The sequence below is a fragment of the Drosophila mauritiana genome, chromosome 3L (assembly GCF_004382145.1).
Source record: "Drosophila mauritiana strain mau12 chromosome 3L, ASM438214v1, whole genome shotgun sequence".
NCBI classification, from domain to species: domain Eukaryota; kingdom Metazoa; phylum Arthropoda; class Insecta; order Diptera; family Drosophilidae; genus Drosophila; species Drosophila mauritiana.
In genome coordinates, this window is record NC_046669.1 from 19,332,476 (window position 1) to 19,359,615 (window position 27,140).

The following is a 27,140-nucleotide window of genomic DNA, read 5'->3' on the forward strand; positions in this document are numbered from 1 at the left end:
GAGTCAAGACTCACCTGCATTAGAGGCATTTCCGGCGGTGGCCGCCAGTCGGGAGAGAATCGATCGCTCGGACATCTGAAGCCGCTGCGCCACAGGTGGGATGCGAGCCAGTGTAGCTGGCAGCCGGGACACATCGCTCTTCATGTCCGAGAGCAGCTCCTCGAGCTGGTTGAGCACCTTGTGCAGCACAGCGTTTGCGGGCTTGTTACCAGCCAGCGATTCCTTGCTCAGATGCTGATGGGACTCAGCCAAGCATTCGACCTCTGCGAAACGGGCGTTAAGCGACATGGCCGGGTGGCTGGGGTCCTGGGCGAGATTAAGGTAGGCCGCTCGGCGCAGCTGCTCCTCGATGACCAGCGCCTGCTCCAGCAACTTAAAACGACGGGCCAGGAACTTGTTTTTGATTTCCAGAAAGTTGCCCTTGCCAACGTCCATCTTGAAGGGTTCGTTAATGATCGCGAAACGGATATCGTTTTGGATATCCTGCCAACGGCCATAGCCATGGGTCACAATTCCGGCCAACAGCCAGTAGTCGTGGCGACGGTGCCAGATCTCGTATTCTCGTCCGGGAACGGCAGCCTTCTCCTCGTTGAGCCACAGAGTGTGCAGTTCGGTGAAGCCGCCGTCGGCGATGTTGAACATAAATTTGCGCTTTAGCACCTCCAAGCTGTCCTCCGTTCCCTTGCCAGTGGCTCCAGTTGCAGCTGACGCAGCAGCGGCGACCGCCTTCTGATCCTTGGGTGAACTGGCACTGGGCTTTTCTAGCTCACCGTCCTCCTTGACAATCATCACATCGTCATCGTCGTCGTCAATTACTGTCGTCGGTGGTATTGGCTTCTTGTCCTCCACCTTTTCTTTTTCCTTCTCTTCGGTCTTGGGCTCCTCCTTTACCTCCGGGTCCTTGGCCTCCTCCTTGGGCTCTGTCTTAGCCACCTCGGTTTTGACCTCCGCGTCGTTGGGCTTTGTGTCACCGGGGGCTTCCTCCACCGGGTTCTCCTGCTTGACATCCCCGGGCTTCTTGTCATCCTCAGCCTCTTGTTCTTGCTTCACCTCGCTCTTCTCCGACGAGGTCTTATCCTTCTCCTTTTCGGAGTCCTTGTCTTTGTCTTCACCTTTCTCCGAGGCTGGCGCGGGACTGGGAGCCGCACTGGTGGCTGGAGTGACGCTATTGCTGGTAGTAGCGCTCTTGTCGACATTGCCACCGGCTGGCGGAGCTTCAAGTGCCGCCACATCCTGTTTCAGGGCTGATCGTACGGGCTCGCAAGGCTTGAGAATGAGCTCCGGCATGCTGTAGTATCCGTTAATATGCTCGAATTCCTGTACCTTCTTGCGAATTAAAGACATCACACCGATCCGGGTGAGCACATGCTGGCGGGATAGTCCTTCGCGCGGCACACCATCGGCAAAGGTTTCCGCATTGTCTGCTCCCGGCTCGCAAAGATGCCGCATAAACAGCGAAACATACGCCTTAAAATTGCGCTCCGATTTACCACGCAAGTCCCGAACTAGCCACTGCGAGTTGAAGGCATCCTGCGGCGGCATTCCATACCGCATAATGGCGTTGAGGAAGCTCTTGCGTTGACGGGCATTAAAACCGAGCACCTCGATGTTTCCACCCACGCGGGCCAACAATGGGGGCAATGGACGATCGTCGCGACGCTCCAATCGCCGCTTGGCCTTTCTCTCGGCGCCATTCTGGTCATCGAAGTCATCGTCGCCGCCATCCTCATCTGAGCCAGCTGAATACTCTGAGTTATACTCGCTTCCGTTGTCCTGCCAGTTGGAATCATCCCGCGTGGTATCTGCCGCCACAACGCCGCCGTCCGTGTAGTTGACCTGTTTCCGGACGCGCTTGCCCTTGCCCAGGCTGCGGCCCACATCTTCCTGGTGCTGTTCATAGTGATGGCGCAGCAGCTTCACCCAGTACGCCGGATCAGAGTTCTCGGCATCCTGTTTGATAATCTCCGTCTCTTCCTCCTCCTCCTCTTCTTTAGTGGCATACGAAGCCACCTTAAACGAGGACAGATACTCGTTGGCCCAGGACTCTTTCTCCTCGATACCGCGGTTGGTTCTGTCGAGCAGCTCAGCCACCGCCTTGTCGTCATAGTGGATAGCTTCCTCCTTGTCATCCTCCTTGAACAGATCCTCGGTACCGAAACGAAGGATATCGTCCAGTTCTTGCTTTGTAAAGTTAGCGCCTTTACCGCCCATTCCCGGACGGACCACAAGATGAGTCAACATCATCTTTCGCTTGGCCACCTGGGTAACGCGCTCCTCCACAGAATTTCGAGTAACAAATCGATAGATCATCACCTTGTTAGCCTGGCCGATACGATGGGCTCGGGAGAAGGCCTGAATATCGTTGTGGGGATTCCAATCGGAGTCGTAAATAATGACAGTGTCGGCCGTGGCCAAGTTAATACCCAATCCTCCGGCTCGAGTACTTAGCAAAAAGACAAACTGCTGCGCTCCGGGTGCATTGAACCTATCAATGGCTTCCTGACGCAATGTTCCTGTGATTCCACCGTCAATCCGCTCGTACTTGTACTGCTCGCCCTCGAGGAAGTCCTCGAGAATGTCCAACATCTTGGTCATCTGGGAGAAAATCAAGACACGATGGTTTTGTGCCTTCAGCTGCTTCAGCATCTTGGATAGCAGGACCAGCTTGCCAGCAGCCTTGGTCAGCGAGTTAATCTCGTAAAGACCTCCGGCAGCGGTGGTTGCCTCCTCGGCGGCCGAGGGAAAGAGATACGGATGGTTGCAGCACTTCTTCAGGTCCATCATAATGTTGATCAGGGAGCAAGAGCCGCCACCGCTCTTCGAATTCAAAGCCTCGTAGTTCTTGGTCAAGATGAACTTGTAGAACTTCTTCTGCATGGCCGACAGCTCGACACGCACGATAAACTCAGACTTGGAGGGCATGTTCTTCAGCACATCCGTCTTCAAACGACGCAGCATGTGCGGTCCAAGCATCTCGTGCAGACGCTTTACCTGCTCCTCCTTCGAAACGTCAGCGAACTCGCCCTGGAAGGCCTGCAGATCATTGAACTTGTCGCGGCTCAAGAAGTTGAGCAGATGGAACAGCTCCTCGAGATTGTTCTGCAGCGGTGTGCCGGTAAGCAGAAGCTTGTAGGCAATGGTGTAGCTGTTCAGGATACGGAAGAACTTGCTCTGGTTGCTCTTCAATCGATGGGCCTCGTCCACGACGAGCACGGCCCAGTCAATGCTGCCCAGACAAGCAGCGTCCATGGAGATCAGCTCGTAGCTAGTGAGCAGTACGTTGAATTTATACTGGGTGGTCCGCAAGCGCGACACCTTGCTACCACGAATGGCGCCCTCCTCGAAGCTCAGCTCGTTCTCCCGTATAACCGCTCTCGAGTCCTTGTCGCCGATATACGTGATGCAGTAAAAGTCCGGAGCCCACAGCTCAAACTCACGCTCCCAGTTAACCAGCGTCGAGAGTGGCACGGCCACGAGGAAGGGGCCGCGGCAATGGCCCTCCTTGTACAAAGAGTACAGGAAGGTGACCGTCTGAATGGTCTTACCCAGACCCATCTCGTCGGCCAGGATGGTGTCAATGCCCTGGCCCCAGCTGTAGCGCAACCAGTTAATGCCCTCGATCTGGTAGGGATGCAACTGCATGCCAGTGCCCTCCAAGAAAGCCGGCTGATCCTCATACTTCTTCTTCAGATCAGTGGTTGGCTTTTCCGGCGGCGGTGTGTAGTGCTTGACCGGGCGATCCTCGTCGTCCTCCACCTTGAGCTTGGACTTGCGACCCTTCTTGCTCTTTTTGCTGCGCGACTGAGTGGTCTCCGAGGTGCAAACCGCACGCAGATCCTGATAGTAATCTATGGCTTGTCGCAGGCCCTGTATGTCATCACCCTCTTCTTCCCAGGTGGACTTGTCATAGGGCAACTCGCGCCACTTCACCAGATACATGGTGCTGCCATCTCTTGCCGTACGATGGTTGATAACGCGCTGGACAATGAGCCACTCTGGCTTGACGCCATTCTTGTAGAAGCGCTCCTCCAGCACTTCGGCATCATCGTTTGCCTTCATGCCAACCTTGTCCTTGTGCCGCTGAATACGCTTGTAACGAGTGTCCGCCTCATCCAGCGACTCCTCGAACTTGGGCGGTTCTTCCATGTCGTACTTGCGCTGGAACGAACGAATCATGAGCGGATGATGGACGTCCAGTTGGACCTCGGGCACCCATTCGCAGTGCCAGTAGGACATGTTGTGCCACTTGATAAAGTACTCGCGCACCCGGGAGTTACTGTTCTTTGATCCCTTCGAGGTGGAGGGACCGTCGTCATTGCTACGCTGTGCCCATCGCCAGGTGATGATCTTCTCAGCCTTGCCAGTGAGCGGAGGGCAGCTGCAACGAGGACAGCGCCAATCGCCATCGGGAATAGTGTCCAGAGGCGGATTCAAGCAGAACGTGTGATAGGCGGAGGGACATGAGTCGCAGCACAGCAACTCGCCACCGTCCTTGCACACGCGGCAGAATTCCTGGTGCTCATCATCGTCCTCTTCCTCAGCAGCACCTCCGTCAGCCTCGCAGTGCGGGCACGACCACTTGCCCTCTGGCGGTTCATCCAGCTCTGGCTCCAGGCACACCAAGTGATATGCCCGAGGGCAGGTGTCGCACAGGATGATCTCACCTCCTTGCTGGCACACCTCGCAGTAGTCCTGGTGCTCATGCTCGCCATCTTCGCCCTCCGGGAAGTTCTTCGTTTTCTTGAGCTTATTCTTCTTCTTGAACTTGTTGCCGATCTTGGTCTTGGCCTTCTTGCGCACCACCGGAGCGCCTGATCCATCGTCCTGGGCAGCGGGCGCTGAGTTGTCCGCCTTGGAGGAGACAGGAGCCTCCTTTTCATCGGCACTGTCATCCGATTTCTGAAGCATCCGTTCGAACTCAAGATCCGAATCGCGTTCCGATGCACCGCTAGCATCTTGCTCCTCGTCCGAACTATCGCGCTTGCGTTTGCCGAGCAGCTTAATCTTAAGAGTGGGCACCTTGCCGGAGGGACGACGCCCCTTCTTGCCACGTCCACTGCGCTTGCGACGCGGCTTCTTCTCCTCCTCCTCCTCTTCTTCCTCCTCCTCGACGGCCTCCTCGTAGATATCGTCCGGTTTCTCGTTGCGCGAGGAACGCGATGATCGAGGTTCCTCCGGCTCATCGCCTGCCACACTGCGTGCCTGTCCGGCGGATGCACCGGAGCCGGCGGCACCGCCCTCCTGCTGGATGTGCGGATTGCTCTCGCAGAACTCCCTCCACTTGGCTGCCACCAGCATTATGAGCTTCGGTGCCGCAATCTTGGGGTTCTCCTTCTGCAGAATCGGACGAACATGCTGCATGAAAGCCTTGTAGGTGGTCAGGCTCTGCAGCTCCTCCTCACTGTACTCGATCTCCACATCGCAGACGCTAAAGGCCGAGCACACCTCTTCCACAGATGGCATTCCTGGCAGTGGATGAAAAAATCAGCATGAGGCTATCGTTCAGAGTTAATCCCTTTTCTAAAGCCAAAACTACTTGGCTTAACTCTCATAAAACTGGTGGTAACTACACTATTTAAAATCCCAGCTCTTACCGGATGACGCCGACTCCTTCTCCTTGGCGGCCTGTTTCTCCTCCTTGCGCTTGCGACCGCGCTTGGAGGTGCTGGGGTACTCCACGCTCTCATCGTGCTGGACAAAGTCGCTGTCCTCCTCGCTCTCGTTCTTCTTGCGCTTCTTCTTCTTGCGACCCTTCTCCTCGCCCTTCCTGGTCTTGCGCTTCTTGCCCTTCTTCTTCCTGCGACTGTCCTCCGGATCGTAGTCGTCGTCTTCGTCGTTCTGCTGGGTATTTAAGAGGATTACATCTATATACCATACTCATGACTTATAGAACCACTCACATTCGGCTTCAGAGGCGCGTCGGAGTCGTTGGACAGCTCCGCGGCAGGTGCGTTGTCCTCCTGGGCCTCTTCTTCTTCTAAAGGAATCAGAGGAATAAGAAAGAGTTGCAATTAGTTCTACCCCGATATATTGATCGCTTTGGAGGGCGACCTGGAGTTACCGTGAGTCATGTTCAAGGAGCTTCAATCGATGGTCGGTTGGTGGTCAATAGATGGAGGAAACAATAATCAAAATAAAGTCAACAGAGAAAAACGAGCTTTTTTCGATTCAATATTTTATTTGATTCTATTTTTTGCTTTTTTTGTCAAGTTTTTTTTCATCTTTCTTCTTTTGTTGTTTGTGGTCTTAATAATTACTAGTATATAACAATATCTCTTTTTTTGTAAGATTTTTCATTCTGCTGGTCTTGTCAGCGGTTTTGCTCTTAAGATGTACAATAATAATAATAATATTTTTCTCATGTCTCTTGATCTGTTTTACTCTTCTTCTATTCTCGGCTTACACAATCATTAATCGTTAATAAGTTCCTTTTTCAATTGCTGTGTTAGTTCTCCGTTATGTTGGTGTGTTTGTTGTGTTTGGTGTGTGAGTTTTGTGGGCGTATTCATGTATGAGGGCGTGGCATTTATATAAAACTAGTAAGTTTTCAAATGTCAATGTCGTATATATATATTTTTTTTGTATATATTTAGTGTTTTTTTTTTTTGTTTGTTTCTTGTATATAAATTGTATATATGATTTTGTTTTCTGTTGTAATTGCTACGAATCGATTTTAAACGCTTGATTTTTGCAACTTGATCTCAATGTTTCATTTGATTTTCCCTTCCGTCTGTTTTTCATCCCCTACTACTTAAATATCGTATATAAAAAATATTGCAACGAAATAGCTAAAATTTCATGGTTTTTTCCTTTCAATTTCGTGTTAGTTCTTAAACTTTCTTGTTTAGTTTTGCATTTGTTTCGTTTCATCTTCTTCCCATATCTTTATCATTTTGGACACTAGAGTTTCAGCAAATAATTTGATAATTATCAAGCGACTTCATTCATCTCTCCTCTCAGTTTTATTTAGTTCGATATTATTATTACTTTACTTAAGGAAGCTTTCGTAACACGCTTAGAGTTGTCCTAAAACTAAAAGCAAACAACTTAAGGGATCGCCATAGCTGTGATACAACCATTAAGTATATCATTTCTATTAGTCCTCTCATAGTTTTTGAGCAATAACTAGTCCAAGCCGCAAATAATATGTATATGTATGTGTATATAAATAAAGTCTCCCCCGTCGTCTTCGTCTCAGTTCGAATAATGTCCCTATTACTTCAGATTTCGATAGTTTTTAACGTTTGGAAAGGTACTGCCCGCCGCTGTTGGCCAGAAAAGAAACGCGAAACGAAACCCTGTGCATTGTTAAAACACAAAAATATATAACAAATTAACTAGTTATCGATAAAACACAAGAATTTTCTCTACACAAGCCGTTTAAAAGTTCAGTCTATTGTTTAGAGGCACGCCCGCATGCAACACCGCCAAAGGGAAACGATTTCAAACACATCCTCGCATTTTCAATGGGGGATTGGTAACATGGAGCTGGTTGTAAACGAAGTACAATCCTAGCAAATCGGCCAAGGAGCAGCTCCATCGTTTACAAACAACTTGAATTAAGTTTGGCCTGTTCTTACATTGTTGTAATCGTAAGTTCCTAACCAATCCCTAGTTGGTACCAATCATAGGTTAATTGTATCTTTAAAATGCCTTGCCAAACTAAAATGTTAATAACAGGCTCAATTTATTCATACTCCCCCTTAACCAATTGCAGTTTCTGTGGTGCTCCCCTCTTTTTCTCTCAGTGTGTCGGTGTGTTCGTCGCTTGGTCACGGTATTCAGTTGTGGTCATCGTAGGCCTAGGCAAACATTGGCTCAATATCAGTTAACTCTACTCGCACCCAATCCCCAGTCCCACCCACACCACATATGTATGTGCATGAGTGTCCTGGATGCAGGACATCGGGCACGTGCAGTCGGCAGCAGCGAGGACACTTTGTGCTGGCCCCCCACTCGCTCGCTCTATCTCTCTCAATCTCTCCATTTGTAAACACAAATCTAAAACAAAAGCTATGCCCGAAAATGCAGAAGTTTTGTTGATGAGTGTAGTCCTTTGCAGTGTTGCGTGTGTGTTGTGTGTGTGTTGTGTGTGTGATATCCGGTGAGGTGAGGTGTGTGTGTTTGCCGTTTGTAACAAATGTTAAACAAAATCAAGAATAAAAATAAGAAGAGTCTAGATTAAAAACGAAAAACATACAAGCTATATTTAAATGTTGATAATAATAATATAATAATAATATTTATTACACACAAAACGCAAGGTAAAACATCTGTTTTCGTTTTCATTTAGTTACTTAAGCTGCTCAATATGCTCAACAAAAAATTAAGTCTACAACTCGTATATAATTTTTTTTTGCTTTCGCCGTTGCTTTTAAAAATATTGATTTTGTTTCCCCCTCATCATATCGTCGTCTTCTTCTGGCTTTTTGTTGTTATGTATAATATAGTCCATATATGTGTTTTATATATGTAGAATTCGGTGACAGCAGTTCTGGACCGCCGCCTACCCCTCGTTTTTATTGTAATAAAAATTATTTTACTCGAAAGTGTGTATTTTTTTTAGTTTTTGTTTTGTTAACATAATTTCAACATTTTTTTGTTTTGAGGGTTTTTTGTTTGCTTGCAGTACAATTTCTTATAGAACGTTTTTGTTGGTGTTTTCTCCATTTTGATGATTTGTTTGTTGTATTTTTTTTTTGCATTTTTCTTACATTAGCGTTGTATTTATGTATATTAGTTTCTTTCTTGTTTTGCCTTTTTACATGGGAATCTGCGGATGGTCTCATCGAAGTAGTCCCAGCAGGATCAGGATCAGGATCAGTAGCGTGCCTCATCGTCATCGGTATTAGAGTTGGAATCATCGCAGTCCTCGTCGTCGTCGTCATCATTGGAATCCGAGCTATCCGAACTGTCATCCGAATTACTCACACTCTGCTGCTGCTGCAATTGATTTTGTTGCTGCTGCAGTAGATTTTGTTGCTGCTGCAAATGATGCTGCAAGTGACGCTGCAAATGCTGCTGATTTGTCTGCTTTTGCTGTTGCTGCTGCTGGTCTATCGTCTCCGCGGCGTGATGTTTGCGCCTATGATGTTCGATTAACCTGGCCGCCGCCTTAGCCACAGCTGGATCGGGCCTTTGAGCAGCAACGACGTCCGTGGGCGCCATCGCCATCGTGGCACTCATCAAAGTCTTGTCATAGTCCATCACCAGCTGCTTGATGTGCGCCAGCTTGGCGTGCAGGTAATCGAACCGCTGCTTGTCCTCTCCGATGGTGTGATCGTTATTGATCCGCTCGTATTCGCACACAATCTGCCGCTTGATGTGATCGTAGTCCCCGTATCCGTTGTCACAGCGCCTGGCGCTCTCCAGACGCTCGGATAAGTCCTGGAAGCGATTGCGCACATCCTCGACGCGCGTCAGCAGCTTGCGGTACTCATCGTAGTCGCTTTCGAACTCAGTCTTGTAACGCCGCCGCACCTCCAGCGTCTGGATGGGCACGTATTGGCTGAAGTCGTAGCGCGGCGTGGCGGATGAGTCCGTATCCGCGGTGGCATGGGCATAGGCATGGGCAGCAGCAGCCAACTGCTGCGAGGGCGACGGATGCTTGGCTTGCTGATGGTAATGCTGCTGCTGCTGCTGCGGCGGCGCCTGTTGCTGTTGCACCTGCTGCTTCTGGTGCTGATTCTGCTGCTGGAGAGACGACCGCGAGTTGGACGAAGGTGGTGGCACCTGCTGATAGCCGGAACTAGAGCCACTGGCATTTCTTTGACGATGGCTACTCGATCCACCACTAGGACCAACACTACACGTCCTTTTCTTGCTGTTGGACGCCACATGTTGCGCGTTATTGCTGTTGTACGAGTTGTGGTCGCTTTGCTGGGGCGGCATACGTTGTTTGCTGGAACCGGAAGCGGATCCAGAGGCAGCCGCGGGCACAAAACTAGCCGCAAGCTTCGGCGGCGTCGTTGAAGAGGATGCGCTGCTGCGGTTTGTCGACATCGACGCCGTTGAACGCTGGCGATCCTGTTGCGTCTCATAGCCACTGGAGCTGCTTGAATTGCTGCCCGTAGAGTTCCGCTTATCCTTGTTGCCCCCATTGCTGGTGCCCGCCAACGAGGAGCTTCCTCGTCTGCTACTACTACTGCTGCTTCTCGGATGATGCTGCTGTTCCATCGATTGCTGCGTCGCCGCTGCCGTGGAGCTCATAAACTCTTCGATGTTGTCCAGCACATTGTAGCTAAGATCACTTGTGCTGTGATCATCCAATGGACCAGGCTGGCGTTGCGGCGGCGTATACCGACTCCGACTGGATGATGCAGAGGAACCCAGTGACATCGATACCGCAGCGGAAGAGTACGACGTCCCCGAGGGCGGAGTGTCCTTCTTGTAGTGACTGATGCGCTGCTTCTTGGGCTGAACAGTGCTGAACATGGTCTCGTCGTACTCGAGGCTGGTCCGCTTCATGCCCGTACCGCCTGCTCCACCTCCGACGCCACCGGGACCACCATTACTTGAAGGCGGCGGAGGACTGCCCGTGTGCGTCGATGTTGGACTCTGGCCGGACGTCGAACTGCCCGCGTCCGAACTCATTGGCGGTGTCAGATTTTGCGGCTTGCGTCGCTTCAGCTGCTGAACCTCCTGTTCGCTGAAAAAGGGCCAGTTCTCATCCACATCGTTCCACATCTGGCGACGCAGATTGTACGTGTTGTGCGACATGGTGCTAATGTCCATGAGTATGTTGGTGATCTGGTTACGCTCCCGATCCCGAATGCCCTCGTTCTTCAGGCGCGCAAAGAGCTCAGGCTTCTTGAAGGCCTTGAGGGCCAGCAGATGGATAAGCCGTTCGCGTATATTGCGCCTGGACACATCTGACATCTTGTTGCCGCCCGACGACTTGTTATTGGCACTCCTGGAGGACGATGAGGAGTTGGAGTTGGAGGAGGTAAGGCCTCCGCTTGGCATCTTGTTGCGTGAGGAGATGGCTGATGAGGCAGTCGCACCTGATGTTCCCGCTGTCATCGAGTCTCTTGGCGAGCTGCCGCTCAGGTTATTGTAGCCCTGCGAGATGCCGTTGGCGAATGTGGAAGCTAGCGAGGAGGCTGCACCGCCACCATAGCGACCACCACCAACGCCAGAGCCATTGACTGTGCCGCTAGCGCCCAGCGTGCTGGGATTGGGCGAGCGCGAGGCAAACGCGCTGGAGGAGCTGCTGGATCCTACGCCTAGGCCATTAAATGGCGATGAACCTAACTTACGACTATGGTTGTTGCTATTAAAACTATTGCTGCTGCTGCTGCTGTTGTTGTTGTTCCCACTGTTGTTGCTGTTGCTGTGATGATGAAATGCCGTCGTCGTCAAACCGGAGTTAGAGGAGTTGGAGGAGGAGAAGGCTGAGGCGGTGGAGGCAGAAGATTGGATTGCTGATGGCGGCTTCTTCACCTTACGCCCGATATCCGACTGATTCGGCTTGATTTCCCTGATGCACTTGCTCTTCTCCGTCTCCTCGGCAATGGCCATTTTTGTGCGTGTCGAATCGTAGACATCGTCATTGGCATGAATCCGCATTCGCAGGGTGACCGCTCCGAGGACTCCGAGGTTCCGTTGCTGCTGCTGAACGCACTCAAGCGTTCCCTCCATATTGTTGATAGTGAAGCCAAATTTTCTGCTACCTCCTCCTCCTGCTCCGGTCGCGTCGCTGCCATTGCCATTAGCATTAGGGATGCCATTAGCATCCGTCGCTGGTCGCGGGAAATGGATGACGCCCGTGTTGCCCACAAATTGGATTTTGGCCCTTTGGCCTGGTTGCAGGCGCTTAGCGTTGTCATCGCGCTGATATTCCTCGATCGCACGGAAGGCAGAATCGGTAAGCTTGACGATGATGTACTCCTTGCTATCATCGGTGTAACGGTGGCTCTGGGACATTCCATAATTGCCGGTCGATAGTGCATTGGGCAGGCATTTCGTTGACGCAATCGAATTGGTCATAACGTGCGCGCAACTAGCCGCCAATTAGATAGCAATTAGATAGCCCCTCGATTGTTTCCGGAAAATTTATGAAATGGATTATGACAGATCGGTCCAGTAGTAGTTTTTGTAGTTTGGAAAGTTGCACTTGGTTGTGTTGTTTGGGCCAGCTTGGTAATTGTGGAAGGGGCTAGGCTGTGCTAGTTATTGTTGTGTGGAAGGTGGTCGACGGCTTGGTTGATCTCGTGGAAAGGACGGGAAGTACGGGAAGCACTCGTTGTGGAAGTAGACGACTTGGGTAAGCAAGCTGCCACTGGAAGTTTCTCTCTCTCGGATGCTAACGTTTGTTTTTTGTAGATATAGTTGGTTCTGTGCAAATATTGTTTGATTTTAGTATGTTGTAATCGTATAGGATATTTAAGTTCTTGCTAAGACGTGACACACTTCCACTGCGCTCTTTTATGAACTGACAAATCTAAACTATGCAGGCTTACTTATCTCAATGACATTTAAAGCTATGCCTATATGATGTTTTATTTTTTGACGAATGTAAGAATTTCACTTCCGTATGGCAAAGGCAACAATTTTAAAATTTTACACTTTCAAAAAGTCAAATACTCTCTCTCTCTTGCTCGCTCGATCGCTCTCTTTGTATGTGTTGCTTGCAAATAACACAATTTCTTTTGTTAAATAATATGGTATTTTAATTGGGTTAAGGTAGGCATGTATTTTTGCTCTCTTGTCCCTGTTTTTGTTGCTCTTATTAATGTTACTACTGAGCGAGGAAGGTGGGGGAAGGCTACTGCTCTACTCGCCCCTCTCCGTGTTGGTTTTGTTGCTATATTTTCATATATTTGAAAGTGCCGCAAGCAGCAACTCCTGCGCCAGGTGTCAATATGTGTGTGCGTACGTGTGTCGCATGCTCTTTCTCTCTCTCACTCACACTCGTCTACTGTATGCCTGGATGATGGCGTTTATATGTATGTAAGAGAGCACCTCAGGTCATAAGCAAAATCAAAGACAGCAAATCAATGTTTCGCTCCGCTCGCACACGTCCGTGACTGGCCTTACGCTCTCTCACTCGCTCATACGGTGATCGTAGCGAGCGCGTTGAAGCGAGACAACTGCTGGTTTGATTGGCTTCTCTGCGACTCTTGCTCTTGTTGTTGTTAATTTTGTTGTTGCTGCTGCTTGATCTTTTTCCTTTTCGCTTTTTCGCTAAAAATCATCTGTGTTTGTACGCTGATTTTTATATATTTTACTGGCACTGACTCTGCTTATTATATTTTTTAGTTGCACATAGATACATAAGTACGTTTTGGCCTATCGCAGTGTGCACAGACACACGCATACTTGTACACTTAAATCTTTCTTTGCACACGCACACTAATTTTCAGCACTTTAAATATTGTTTGATTTTAATGCCTTTTAACCACTTTTTGTGCTGCTTTTGTATTGGTTGGCGGACACACACGAATACATATATTTATTTCTATATTATACGTACGCTTTACGCGTATGCGACACTTTTACTCAAGACATTTTTGGTCAAGTGGATTTTGTTGTACTTTCATTTGGAGAACTGTTCTGAATTTATCGAGTATATATTCTTATTATTTTATGTGTTTTTTTAGTGCAGTTTTTAGCTGCCTTCTCTTCTTTTGTAGTGCGTCTGTGTGTGCCAAGGTATCTTAATCAACGTACAAAAGGTATCTGCTAAATGAAATCGAAACGAGTTGCTTTCAAGTGGTTGCCCGTCGATTGCTGTTGTTGTTGCTACTGCTGCTGCTCTCTTTGCACTCGTTTATTACAAGTGAGAGAACGGAAGTAGCGAGTGGCAGATCACTTCGCTGCTCTTAGCCTGGCTACTCTTGCTCTCTGGCTCCTCGCTTCTTTTGGTATGTACGTGCCTTGTATCACTTGCCGTATAATTCGTTGTTTTTGTTTTTGCCAGTCAAGCAAAGCAAGGCAGAAATGAAAACAAGTTTGCAATATTTTAATGTGCGCACTTGGCACTCGTCAATCTCTTAATTTTGGCTCTCTTTTTGCGCGTGTGAGCTTTTTGTGATCTGGGCACGTCTTAGCAAATGAAAAAAATTAGATATACTAAGCTTACTTTTTGGTTGTATGTGAGTTGGTTTTTTAGCTGGAAATCTGCAGGCGGTACTATAAGAATAATAGTTCAGCTTAGTGGCGGATTAAGAAGCAAACAGGCAACGGGCGTACTTACAATTGATTATGTATTCTAATAAAAAACAGATTGGTTTTGCTGTTGAAACAGCTGTTTTGCCACCTGTATGCCCCCACACCACGTCACACGTAGTAGTTTGTGCTGCTCTCCCTCTCGCGCTCCGCTCTCTTTATCGCTGCAGCGAAAAAGTTCCAACAAAACAGAAAGAAAAACAGCACGACTGCAACAACAACCGTGTGCCAGTCGCAATCAGCTGTTTTGCGCGCTCACTCGCTCTGCTCTCTCGCCGCAGCAGTGTTGGTAAATGCGTATTATCGATTGGGTGGTCTAGACTTATCGGTCAATCGAGATATGAGCTTTAAATTGTTGGACGTTGACTTCTTGTTGCTGCAAAATTGTGATCAATTTTAATATAAAATCACGTTTATGGCTTTGTTTGGCATACTTGTGAGTTGATTGCTGCTATACTGTGCAAGTGTATGTGTGTTGTTGATTTCTGTTCCGTTGCCTTGTTACTGCATTGACTTAATTTCACTCTGCACTTGGGTAATAAAAAAAAAGGAAAACACTTTAGTATTTTATTTGGTTTGCACTTGAGATAGTTTTGCTTCCACTCTCCCGTTACTCGGTCGATTTTTTGGTTTGTTTTGCGTTACGCGTTCGCGATCATACGTTTTTCGCGCTCAGCTGTTGTGTGTTTACGTTACTCGCTCTTGGCTCTCGTTGCTCTCTTCCCGCTCCCTAACTCTTTCAAAAACTCAAGTTTCTCTTAGCAAAGAGAGCGCGAGTGCAGAGCACGCGACATTCGTTGTCATATTTTAGCCTCGACGTTGTTGTTTTTGGTATTTTTGGTTCACTTTTGACATTTTTGCATACGAAAATTTTCCGCTTTCAGGTAGATTTACCGTACCGCGGATCTTCTAACTTTTAAGTAAAGTAAGCGTGTCTGTATGTGTGCATGAGTTTGTTTGCCTGTTTTTTGCCTTAGTTTTTTGTTTAATGAATTTTGCCTGCCTTATCTCGTTTCTGTTTATTTTATGGTTAGAAATTTTAAGCCGCACACTCGCACACATACTCAGTAACACGTGCGTAAATGTACGTAGGTAAGTGTTCTTGTGTATTCCACAATGAAACTACATTTCTATTTGTTTTTTTCCCATACCAACGGCTAAAAGTAAGGTAAAACAGTCAAGGGCGCACACCTGCCCTTGGGAGCAAAGGAGAAAGAAGCTCACAGACGAATGGCCATTCAAACGGGAGCGACAAGATAGGAAGATGTCTGGGAAAACCCGAGAATGCTACATCCTATTATTACCTAAATGTCCGCCGGAAAATGGATGCCCATAAATGAGGCTTACCCAAGTAACCCAAACCCTTATTTTGCCAATGATAAAAAATATCTTTGTCGCTACATTTCAGTTGTAATTCCGGCTATGAGAAGACTGTCAAATTCGGTATGAATTTTGGCTTTATATAATTAGTGTAACTTGTTTGATAGAAAATACAAATAAACGAATTCGATCCGTAACAAAAGTAAACGATTTTGGTCGTTAATAGGGTTTGAAAACATTGATTAGACTACTGAACACGTTTTTCTACACAAAATATAATAAAAACATTTATGAACTAGCTATCATACTCGTAATTACATTTCCTAGTCCACTGCTTTTCTTATTTATTTAAAATATTTTCTTTGCCTCAAGTTAACTACAATGATGTCCCTGGGACCGCCTCGGCAACAAAAAAAAAAAAAAAAAAAAATATCGCCGCCAACTTTAAACAAATTAGCTGAAATATATTCAAACTGTGCATATAAAACAGCAGAGTCGCTGCGCAGCCAGCATAATACAATTTCAAGTTTCGTTTTTGTTCAAATAGCATTGAGGGAAAAACGCCGAAAGGCCAATGCACTGCGACGACACAAAGTGAGTTGCGGAGAGGAGTGCGGAGGGATGGGAAGAGGTGGCACAGGGTCAGGGGGCAAGGGACAGGCAAAAGGAAATGCGAGGACCTCGACAACAGCTGGCCGCAGGAAACAGGAGCCATAAACCGCCAAGGGAATAGGAAAACAATGAACAAGTAGGAAGAGAACGATCCCGACTATAATATACTTAGCAATCAGGAGAGACCCCATGGTAAATAATGAATGGTAAAGGTAAGAAGAAAATCTTTGGATAACCTTTTCACTGTTACGCCCGAATAGTTTTATTTAATAGTTCAATCCCTTTACTAATCAAAGCAAGCCTTCACTTATGTTGTGATCAATTACAATTTAGTGCATGACCAAAATGTTTCTCTACAAATTTCCAAACGATGTTTTTGAATTCATAATGCAAGGTTTAAAATCCTTGGCTAAATGCGAAAAAAATCCTGACTATACCTCACCCTAATTGATACTTGTGGTTAAATCTGCTTAGTTCCGTCAAAACAATATACCCTCGTTTGCTGCGAGGTGCAATAAATGGAAACTTTGTGAAAAGATGGTGGAAAACGTGTGCAGTGGAATGCTCAAGAGAAAAGACAAAACGCACACGCTCTCGAACGTGAACACGCTTCCCTAAACCCGCCGCACAATCCAAACCAATCCATTCCATTCCCCTAGGTGGATGCACATCATACATACACATGTAAGAATGTATAATCTCACGGTTGAAAAATAGATGACACACTCGTTCGCATACACATATGTATGTACGTAAGCACATTGTTTAGTGTATATGTATATGTATACATACTTCTGTTCGTGGAACGATGCAGCTGTCAGCTGTGCACGAGCAGTTTTCTTTGTGCTACACTTCTTTACAGAAACGAGCGAGGTGGTGATAACAATGCTCAATGAGGAAATGGGGCAGCAAGAACAAGAACCTCATCGGAGACGGGCCTCTCTGCCTCGTTTCCATATACATACATACCGCAGCAATTCTGGGGGTGCACTTCATAGGAAATCTTTGCAGATCGCCAGGGTTGCCACCTACAATCGCACACAAGCGGGCACCAGAACAATCGATCGATATAAAACGACCGACCAGGGCTACGTCATATGGTAAAATGAAGAAAAGCAAGTATTTGCTATCAAAAGAAATGAAATAGCAGCTCGTTATCAAAGAGTTAGCGTTTGCAGTAGGAGTATTTTCTAGAAGTAACTATAAATCACATTTAAGACCTGCATGTGCAGGAATCGACCAGGCATCCTAACGGACCCTAGATCGATCCTACACAAATTCATGTGTCAACGGGATATAAAGATTCTGTATGCAACGTCTTTAAAATACATTTTCTTGAAGCTTCAAATCTTCTAATTCTCGCTTGGGAATTGCGTTACTACGTCGTCATTTAGAAAACTAATAAGCAAAAACGTCGAAAGTAAGGTAAATAATAAGGTAAAATCGGAACTGGCCTGAAGTATTGCATTTCCAAACCTATTATCAGACTTTGCACCTACTAAAAGTTAAAGAGAAATGAAATACAAATGCACCAAGCGGAGCGCTACAACGACTATATGTACATATATAGGTAAGTAATCGGGTAAGTACATTCAGGGTGTGCGAGTGTGCTGAGTGAATAATCAATTGCCGGAGCTGGCGATAATGGTGCAAACCGATCTGGGAATCGGACAGTTGGGGGACTTATGGGGCAAGCGATTCCGGGCAAACCGACGCACGCCTTATTGGTAATTGCCCACATGGGAATCCCAAATGCCTTGGACATTGAACGACCGAACAAACATACACACGTATGTACATATTTCGTATTGTTTTTCACCATATCGGTGCATTTTCGAGACGAGAGAAAGAGCGACCAGAGAGAACCGAATCTCATATACCCACATCTATTTTATATAATAAAATGGCAATATTATAAAATTTTATCTTCGGCACTGGTCTATTTATAGTCCAAAGAACCAACAACAAAAACGCCAGAGAAGGCAGCACCCACAACACAAAATGCGCTCTCAACGCCACCATTTGTTCGAGTGTGTGACTCACACAACCCAGCACAACACATCAAGTGGGAAATATTTCACGATAAAAAGTAAAAATAAAAAGGTGCTAAATGCCGTCGTACCTCACTCGAAGTTCAGATGCCGTTTGCCGGGGTTAATTTTCAACAGTGATGCACCGATGGCAAAGGCCGTTGTTTATCGAAATAATCGGTGAACAAATACAAATAATTTCGGAAGCATAGAATTAAGATTATTGTTGCTAATTGTGCACAAAATTCGAGGTTGTTTAAACAGAATTATTGAGTCATAAAGTGCAATAAGTAGGTTCGTATGCAGCAATTTCGTTATCGAAATAATTGAAATTTTATCGATTAATTTTTATGCTCTTCAAAATGCAAGGCAGAATCAATTAAGAGTAAATGGTATGCATATAAATACTATAAACTTCATCAAAAGCTTAAAAACTGTTATCGATTCAACGAAGCGAACTTTAAACGAACTAATTGTACAATCAACAGAGTTAACTACAACAATTACTGGTCTATAAAATGTCATGTATTATAATTCTGACGCAAACATTAAGCGTGCTTCCTAAATGGTTCTCAAGAAAGCAATTATATTTCAAGTGGGAAGTACGAAGCGCGTTTCAAGGGTGCAATTAAGTTTGTTTTCTGAAAAACGACTAATAACCTATGATGCACACATTTCGTCCTAAGCTTATCTAAAGGCACTGAACTTTCTGAGATATATGTACATATGTATAATCAACAGCAGCCACAAAAGATATATCGAGAATAAGCAGTATAAGGCATATATAAAACAATTCGTACATTGAACTTGTAGCCCGTCCAAATTCCCGATTCAGAATGACAAATACAAAGAGGAGCTGCTAACAGCTGAAGAACCGATACTGTTCGTTCAACGACCGATCATTACATAATTCTGATTTGCTTTTTACAGCCCAAAAGTGAAACGGAAATGCGTAAAGCTCGCAATACTGCTGATATAGTATTTGAAGAGTTACGAGCGATTCGGATCGGAAAAACATTGACCGTGAATTGGCATAAATTGAAATTTCAACATACGCCCGACACTGCGCTCCGCGATTAGATTAGGTACTTTGCTTGTATATGAAAGCTTATTTACGTGACAACCTTATCTGGGAAGACAAAAAAAAGAAGCAAAAAGCATAAAAAAGCGAACACACCAAATCGATGGATAAAGAAAGCTTTTAGCCAGCTGTTTGCAGTCTAGAAAATCGGATTCAAACAAAACGAGAAACCAAACCACTTTGAAGTGTGTTTTCTACGAAGCCTGTATTAATGAGCCTGCTGCCTCTCCCGTAGAATCTGGTTTTTGAAACCGATCAGCCAGCCAGCCAAACAACAGCCACGAAAACAAATGAACCCGACAATAAAAAGCAATTTAAATTTAATCAGAAAAACACACGAAGAGGGGGTTACGAAAACAAAACTACCGGCACACGTTTTCATTGGGTTTTTACGTTTTCAGTTAATATTAGAATTAGTCTAGGATGTCATCAGCAGTGCAAAAATGAGTACTAGATGATGTATAATGGATATAGGTCAAATAAATCACTTAACGGACGTGGGCTTACTTATTGAAAATGAACTAGATTTTCCAAATGGATACAAAAACGAAAATATAACAATAAAAGCCCTAATCTTGGCATTATATTGTTCGAATAACATTTAATAATGATAATTGTAAGCTGTCATGGATAATATTTAACATTTAATTCCAATATAACTTTGTACACTATTGCTCAACCCACCCATCGTCTTAACGTTTGGTCAAGTCAAAAGTCAGAATAAATCTGTGGCCTAAAAAAATCCCCTTAAATGCTGCCCGTTGCTAACTGGTCTTCGTTAATCGCTTGGCTCTATTCAATTTAAATAATAATTAAGCCTCTTTGATTTTCAAGAAAAGACGAAATATAAATAAATAAATAAAGCACTTTGGAAGTGGCGCAGCGGAGACCAAACTTAAATAAATTTCGAATAAAAGTTTTTATATGTGGTTTCGTAACGCAAAGTCGTCGTCGTCGGCTGGTAGCCAGTGCGATATCTTCAGCACACATACATATGCATGCTAATCAACGGAAAGCAAAAAGCACCAACAAACAACACCCAAAAGGCCCGAAACACTGGAAAACCCGATACGAAACATGGCCAACTCAAGTGGCCAAGTGATGGAGTAGAGTGTAGAGTGGAGCAGAGTGGAATGGAATGGTGTGGGGTGGATTGGGATGGTATGGTATGGGGTGGGGTGTTGATGGTGTTTCGACTAGAAGGCTTCGGCATTCGAAAAAAGAAACACAACCAGACCAGAGTTTCGGACTTGGATTCCGATTCGGATTCGATACGATACGATCCAATCCGAGCCGCGAAGAGTGAGCGGCAGCAGCGATGGTTTGGCTTCGTTTGCTTCGAAAACTTGTCTTCCCAGATTCAGTTCGGATTTCTTCTTCTTATCGGGGCAGCGGCAAGACGCGACTGACAACAGCACCGAAACACACACGAAACGTGAAAGGAGGGAAGGCGGCATTAAGCCGAAGTTGCTAATACACTTGGCGTTATCTACCACAAAAAATGTTCAAAATTCGGATTGAATACCTATTTGTAGCACCAGGTTGTTATAATTGAAATATCAAAAACGGGATGGTATATCTTTCAGAATTGAGCTTTGAAAACATGAATACCCCATTACAGGGTATTAATGGAAAAAGAAACAGCGGTAAGCAACAGTGTTGGCAATTTGGAACTGGACTACAAACGGACTTGAAAGAAACCAAATAACAACAACCACACCAACACCGACAATAACAACAATAACACCAACAATAACAACCACCAACGGAGCGAGTCGCGATTGCCGACTGGTATTTCCCTCTCTGGGTTGTTATGAATCTGTTGTATTTGCTGCTGCTGCTGTTGGTTTTGCTGTTGTAGCCGCTGTCTTTCATTATAAAAAATGAATATACATTTCGTATATAGTATATGCGTGCACACATGTATGCAGCACACACGGACGGACACACTTTTGAACGTATGTATGTATCTGAGGCTATATCTTTAAAATTACTGAAGGTCAGTCAAATTGAGCGTACAATCAACTTTTTAATATTTCATTAAACCAATTTTACTGCTGCTTTATTGGTTGCTGTATTAGAGTTGTGATTAATTTATATCTTCGACCGCCAATGCATTAATGCTGTACGCTGCGGCAGAAACGTACATATGTATCTCTTTAATTGCCGGGGATGTTATAAATGACATAGTTAACCTTTACATGCATTTTCGGTGAACAGCTTTAGTCCCTCGTGAAATGCAAATGCATCTAATATATTGCTACAAAAATCCGATCAATTATCACTTGCTGGATTGCTTTCGCTTCCTTTCTCTCATTCCACTTAATTAGTAGGTTGCTAATTGAACTTCCGCAGAACAACTCCACTTCTATGACAGCCTATTGTGTGTCATTCCCACACAAGCACAAATCAGAAGTAGCTTTTAAAACGCGTCAGTTCTGGCCATCACCTTGCCTTTTTCTATTTGCCGGAGTTTCCGGTCTCCGTTGCCATTTAAGTTGGCCAAAAAATAAGTCAAACCAGAGCAGTAGGCAATGAATGGTTACCAAGAAGAAAATACCTGACCTTTGCATATAAATAGAACCTGAACTGCGATTGAACGACAAGAATCTCGAGCAGACCCAGTTTCAGTAATGACAAACAATTCAGAAGTTTGCCACAAGAAACGGAACATTTAACCGGAAACCAGCTGAAAAATATGAAAACTATTTTATTCCGCGTTGTAATGATCCAAATATATGCATATTTTTGAATTATTCATTCCAGTTTTTCTGACTAATTCGGATATTATTCAACCTCAACTTCAATGGTTATAATTATAGCCCAAAATTTCAATTCGTTTTTATCAATTAAATTCGCTCTTTTTTGTGCTAAGCCAGCACCTATCGCTTAAGCCTCGATTTTTGTTGCGGTTGGTTTTCTTATCAAGTACGAGCTGTGTACCAACGAAACGAAAGAGCGAGTTCGAAAAGAAAAACACAAGTAAAAAACGACAAATTCAGCACTCGAGTTGCGCTTTTGTAGTGGAGTCGAGTGCACAAAACCCAAAACCCAACCCACAAACGAGCCATAAAAAACCTCGCGCGGTATGCATGTGAAAAATAAAAGATACGAAAAATTATATAAACATTATAGGCGAGCGTGGTATGACTAAACCGACCGCAACTACAACAACTACCTATACGTACGTACATATAACTACCGCCGCAGAGCGAGAGCAACAACAACAACAACAACAACTGTAGCAATATGTAACCAGTCGGGTGGCAACAACTACAACAACTGCAGCCACAACAACAATTGTACCAACTACAACCATAACAACGAAAACGAGGGCTTGCTGTCAACTACTTTTATTTCTGTCTCTTGGGTTGGTGGTAATTTTAATGTCGGTTTTTTGGGTTTTATTTTCTGGTTTCTCAGCTATAAGAAACTATGCCAGAGTTAACTACGGATTACAATAATAATCACAAATGTACAGGTGCGGTCAGCAAATTACCTCTAATGTTCTATACTGTGTGCACAAAAGGCTTATTAACTGCTTATTTGTATATAAGAGTGTAAATCCGCTATAATTAACACACAACTGCAAACTAATCAGTGGCTATGCTAATAAGTAGCTACACATGTCCATAAACCAAGTTTTAAAATAATTAAAACATTGTTGGGTATAGATATTTTGTTTTATGACCTATACTAAGTTACTTTTTGTTTGCATGTTTGTAGATGTTTATACTTATAATATTTTCAAGCCAAAACATTTGTATGATTCATATTTTTAGGGTTTCTCAAATTAGTCATAACTCCTCTGGTATTTGTATTCCTTTTGCGGATATAATCTTAAAAACACCAAAATTTTAAATCGTGAATCACAAATAGAATATTTTAAAGGATTTAAAAATACATGGATCTCAAGTACATTTTCTCTATCTAGAGGTTTCGGTTCGCTTATTTTACTACCGAGTACGCATCGGCACAGAAATGTTTTGAAATTCTGTGCTAAAATCGTGACCTCCGCTGTAAACAGTGGGCGCTGGCAATGTCGTTGGCAACAATTATGCACCTTGTTGGCAATGCCGAGCTTACAAGCTGTCGCATTGGCTTAGCGAGCGACTAATTGGCTAATTAGACAACAGTGAAGCGCAAAGAGAACCGATTAAACCGATGATTTCGATTACATTCGCTAATGCGCTAAAACAGCAGAAATGACACAAATTTGCTGACACAATTACGCATGTTTTGGAGGGGAAATGGCACACATAGATTCGCGTGCCATTGTTTTATTTGTTTGTCTGTTTACACACCCAGAAAACGTACATAAACCTATATTCGGTGACAATCGAGCACAAATTTGGTTTTGCTGTGGGCCGAAAACGGAACCCGATAACAATTACAAAACTATGAACCAATTAAGTTAAGGCTATTAAAAACAGCAAAAACAATTCTGCTTGTTTTTTTTTTCAGAAAAACAACAAGAATGAGAGGAAAATAGAGAGCGCAAAAGAGAAGCAGAAACGGAATCCACAATGGCGTCCGATGGCAAGCGAAATTCACGACGAAACGAAACAGCATTTGCCATATGACCATTTATGTTTCGGCATTTTCGCTGCGTAAACATTTCCATATGCAAATATTAATGACCTTCACTTTCACCTCACATGCTAAAAAGCATTCCATTGCAGAGGGACTACAGGTATGCAAGGTGATCTATTACAATCATTAACACATTGCCTATTTACTACATACATATCTCCCCCTCTGTAATTGAGCTTAGATAAACACATTTAAATCGGGTCAATCGACAACAAACTATTTCGAAGAATGTCCAGAGCATCCATTCAAAATGTAACTGGAATTGTAACAATCGATTAATTTTCAATAGTTTGACAACCCTAAAGCCATCTCTATACACTCCCACAGTGTGGGAGTACAACAGGTGATAAGCTTCGATTAATTTTCACATTCCCATACAAGTACATTGAATGCTTTAAAAATAAATGAACCCGTACACAATCCGGTACATGTGTATCCGTTCGCGGTGACTTCCAAAAAAGAAAAACAGCAACAAATGTACCATATCAATTGCTGCCTGAGTTTTTGTGACAGTGTGCGAGAGTGATGTGTGTGCATTGGCGTACGAATAATCTGAAACAAATAGCGGCCTTCTGTCCCAGCGACAACAAGACAATTACTGTAAATAGGTGAAATAACAAGACAACCAGCAGTTGCACAAATATTAAAAAGGCACACAGACGGACAGACCAACCAAAGGTATTACGGTAATCAATGTCAAACGCTGCCGATTTTGTGAGTATTTATGTGTGCGTCTCTGTGTTCACTCCAGCCGAAAACAACAACACCTTCGCTTCGGAAGAGCGACACACACGCTCCTATCAAATCGCTCGGAAAGAGAGAGAGGCACATAGAGCGGACTCGAACGATGCGCGTCAAATGTCAAAATCGAGAAGAACAACAAAAACCATTATCGAAGCGACCTAGTGTTGTTCTACTTGAGAGAGCGTTTTTCGAATAAAATGAACATATTTGAAAGCTAAAATAATATTTACTTTTCCTATTTATGTTTCATAGTTTTGTGGACTTAAAGCGCAAGTAAACTTTTTCGAAATGCCAGCACACACATACCATTTACCTATTATACAAGCATACATATATATTTATATAGATATATATATATGTATATACATGGCGGATATAAAAAAGCACCACTTGTTGTTGGCTTGATTGAATGCAGTGCGTGCGAGCGGGATGGCAAGTTGTAGTTCGCCAAAGCAAGGTAAGATCGTCACCAATACACCGGTAACTGCAGCTCACATACACACACAGTATACTTTCACTTCTTGTATTGAATTTTTGATTTTATTTGTGCTGGCGCCATGTTGTTGTTGTTAGACATGGGGTTTTAAGCAGATTTATGCAGTCGGCAACAGCGAAGCTTTTGATAGAAAAATGACAAGAATGTTCAGATTGACAACCGAATAAATCAACTCATTTGGATCTTCTAAAGATACAAAGTTACGGTAATGCCATTATTATGATTATTTAAGGAAAATAAATTTGATCGATATGTGCTTTAATTGCATGAAACATTAAAACGGTGTCAAATGCCATTGCGTTTTTCTTTCTGTGTACGTAGGCAAAATGCATACGTCATTGCCGATACCTTCTTATCCCTCTCACACCCTTTTATTGTTGCATTACTGCATAAATAGTGGCACTCATACATGTGCACACCACTCTATCGCTTTAGCCTCTTGTAATTTATGCAATGTCGCATTACTCTTGATTGTTTACTTGGGGTAGAGTAATCGGAAATCGGATAGGAATGTTAAAGTATACAATTTTAAAAACAGCATAGCGCAGAAAATCATATACAAATTATCACAGAACCGGCAAATGGTGAAATTGAGAGTAAACCAACGTATGCTGACGTCACAAACGTGAGGGAAAAGAGAGCGAATTTAGCATCCTCCTATCGATGTATCGAAGGATAACGGCAGCGAATCCAATTAGAATGAGCACCGAAGGACGGGGAGGGGAACGTGTTAAAATTAGACATTGAATTCTACTCCCACGCTAGTTCTCTAGGATAACTTCCTCAGGCACGCACACCGTACACATATACATACACACGCCCACAGTGCAACAGCGTCGAACGGAAAAGCAGAAGAGAGGCGAATGGGGGCAGGGACAGAAGAGAGAAGAGGAGTGTAGACAGAAGAGGAACAGCTGCGAACGAATTAACATAAATTGTATGCAAAATTGGGGTGGCTATGGATACTGCTGCTTTTTGTTACACAGCGGCGGCATATTGTTTATCGGTTTTCCTATGAACTACTACTACATTCCAGCAATTTCCTCGCGAGACGGGGCACCTTCCAATCCCATCCCTTGGCACCGTCTCTTTTCCACACTCTACTTTTCTTCTTCTTCATCTTACTTGTGTGTTGGCATATTTTGATTAACTCGTTAAAAAGACTATACTTTAGTCGTTTTGCAGGCACTTCGGTATGATTGCATTGTGGTAGCTATATTATTGTTGTTTTTAACTAAATTTAATTTAAACGCGTCGGGTTTCTGTGAGTTTTTTTTTTATCATATACGTTGGAGCGACAGAGACGGGGCGACGGCGACGTTTGGCTGGAGCGCGCGTGCATAACACGCACACACAGAGACGCAAGTACGCGAGAGAGTGGAGAAATCAATCAAGAGAGCACGTCGGCGAAGGGGGAGTGGAAAAAATCACATATGTATGTGCGTCAGTGGAAATGCGACAAGATTTTCCACAATATTCCACGCATCTTTGTTTCGTTTCTTTAGATATATGCACATATTGCTTCGTTTTCTTTTTGCATTGCTTTCTTACACAATTTATATGTATATATATATATCCATATGCATATTTTGTGGTAATTTCAGGTTTTTATTTTTTGCACACACTTTTCATCATTCTTTTTTCGCTTTTCCTTCAGTTGGATATATTACGCACTGGATTTGTGGATTTACACTGGCAATTGGTAAGCGGTGGCGAGTAATGCACGTATTCCCCTTAATTAACAGTTTTCTCTACAATTAATAATGTAATCTCTTTAACAAAAACTCAGAAATCACGTCATGGCTGCCACGTCCAAGCAACAATGAATGTAAATGGTGGCAGACGAGGCCGTCTGGGTATTCTCGACGAGCTCCAAAAGGGGCACACTATTTTTCTGGTGATACCATCGCACATCCAACGATAACACTGCATATACGGTAACACCACAATAAGTATGAACTAAATTAAATTTCCCATAGATTATATTTTTCACTTGCCAATTCACAGGTAAAGTAAACATCTTAATTGCTAAAAAACTTAAGATAAAACTTAATTCTAAACGATTTACAGAGTCATCCGCTCTTCACTTTCGACC

General features: G+C 44.4%; 2 protein-coding genes across 5 annotated transcripts in view; both read right to left on the reverse strand.

The window, feature by feature from the left end:
• The window catches only part of LOC117140672 (chromodomain-helicase-DNA-binding protein Mi-2 homolog), a 28,276-nt gene that overhangs the window by 588 nt on the left and 548 nt on the right, over positions 1–27,140 (reverse strand). Inside the window, exons 2-4 of one of the 2 annotated variants that reach the window (XM_033303723.1) lie at positions 5,901–5,977; positions 5,595–5,838; positions 15–5,465 (exon numbers count right to left, since the gene is read on the reverse strand). In XM_033303723.1, the coding sequence (XP_033159614.1) occupies positions 15–5,465; positions 5,595–5,838; positions 5,901–5,977 (5,772 nt within the window). Of the gene's footprint in view, positions 1–14; positions 5,466–5,594; positions 5,842–5,900; positions 5,978–27,140 lie in introns of both variants that reach the window. The other variant, XM_033303722.1, reaches the window with a different exon arrangement.
• On the reverse strand, positions 6,596–26,875 carry LOC117140674 (RNA polymerase II elongation factor Ell). Of its 3 annotated transcripts, none has more exons than XM_033303729.1 (5): positions 26,737–26,875; positions 14,604–14,699; positions 14,198–14,545; positions 14,084–14,133; positions 6,596–12,336 (listed from the first exon to the last, which is right to left on the reverse strand). In XM_033303729.1, exon 5 carries the CDS (start codon positions 11,986–11,988, stop codon positions 8,821–8,823), a length of 3,168 nt encoding a protein of 1,055 aa, XP_033159620.1. In that variant the 5' UTR covers positions 11,989–12,336; positions 14,084–14,133; positions 14,198–14,545; positions 14,604–14,699; positions 26,737–26,875; the 3' UTR covers positions 6,596–8,820. The 3 variants fall into 3 exon arrangements, with proteins under 3 accessions (XP_033159620.1, XP_033159619.1, XP_033159618.1); XM_033303728.1 differs by having other exon boundaries at positions 14,604–14,694; positions 26,720–26,875; XM_033303727.1 differs by having other exon boundaries at positions 26,720–26,875.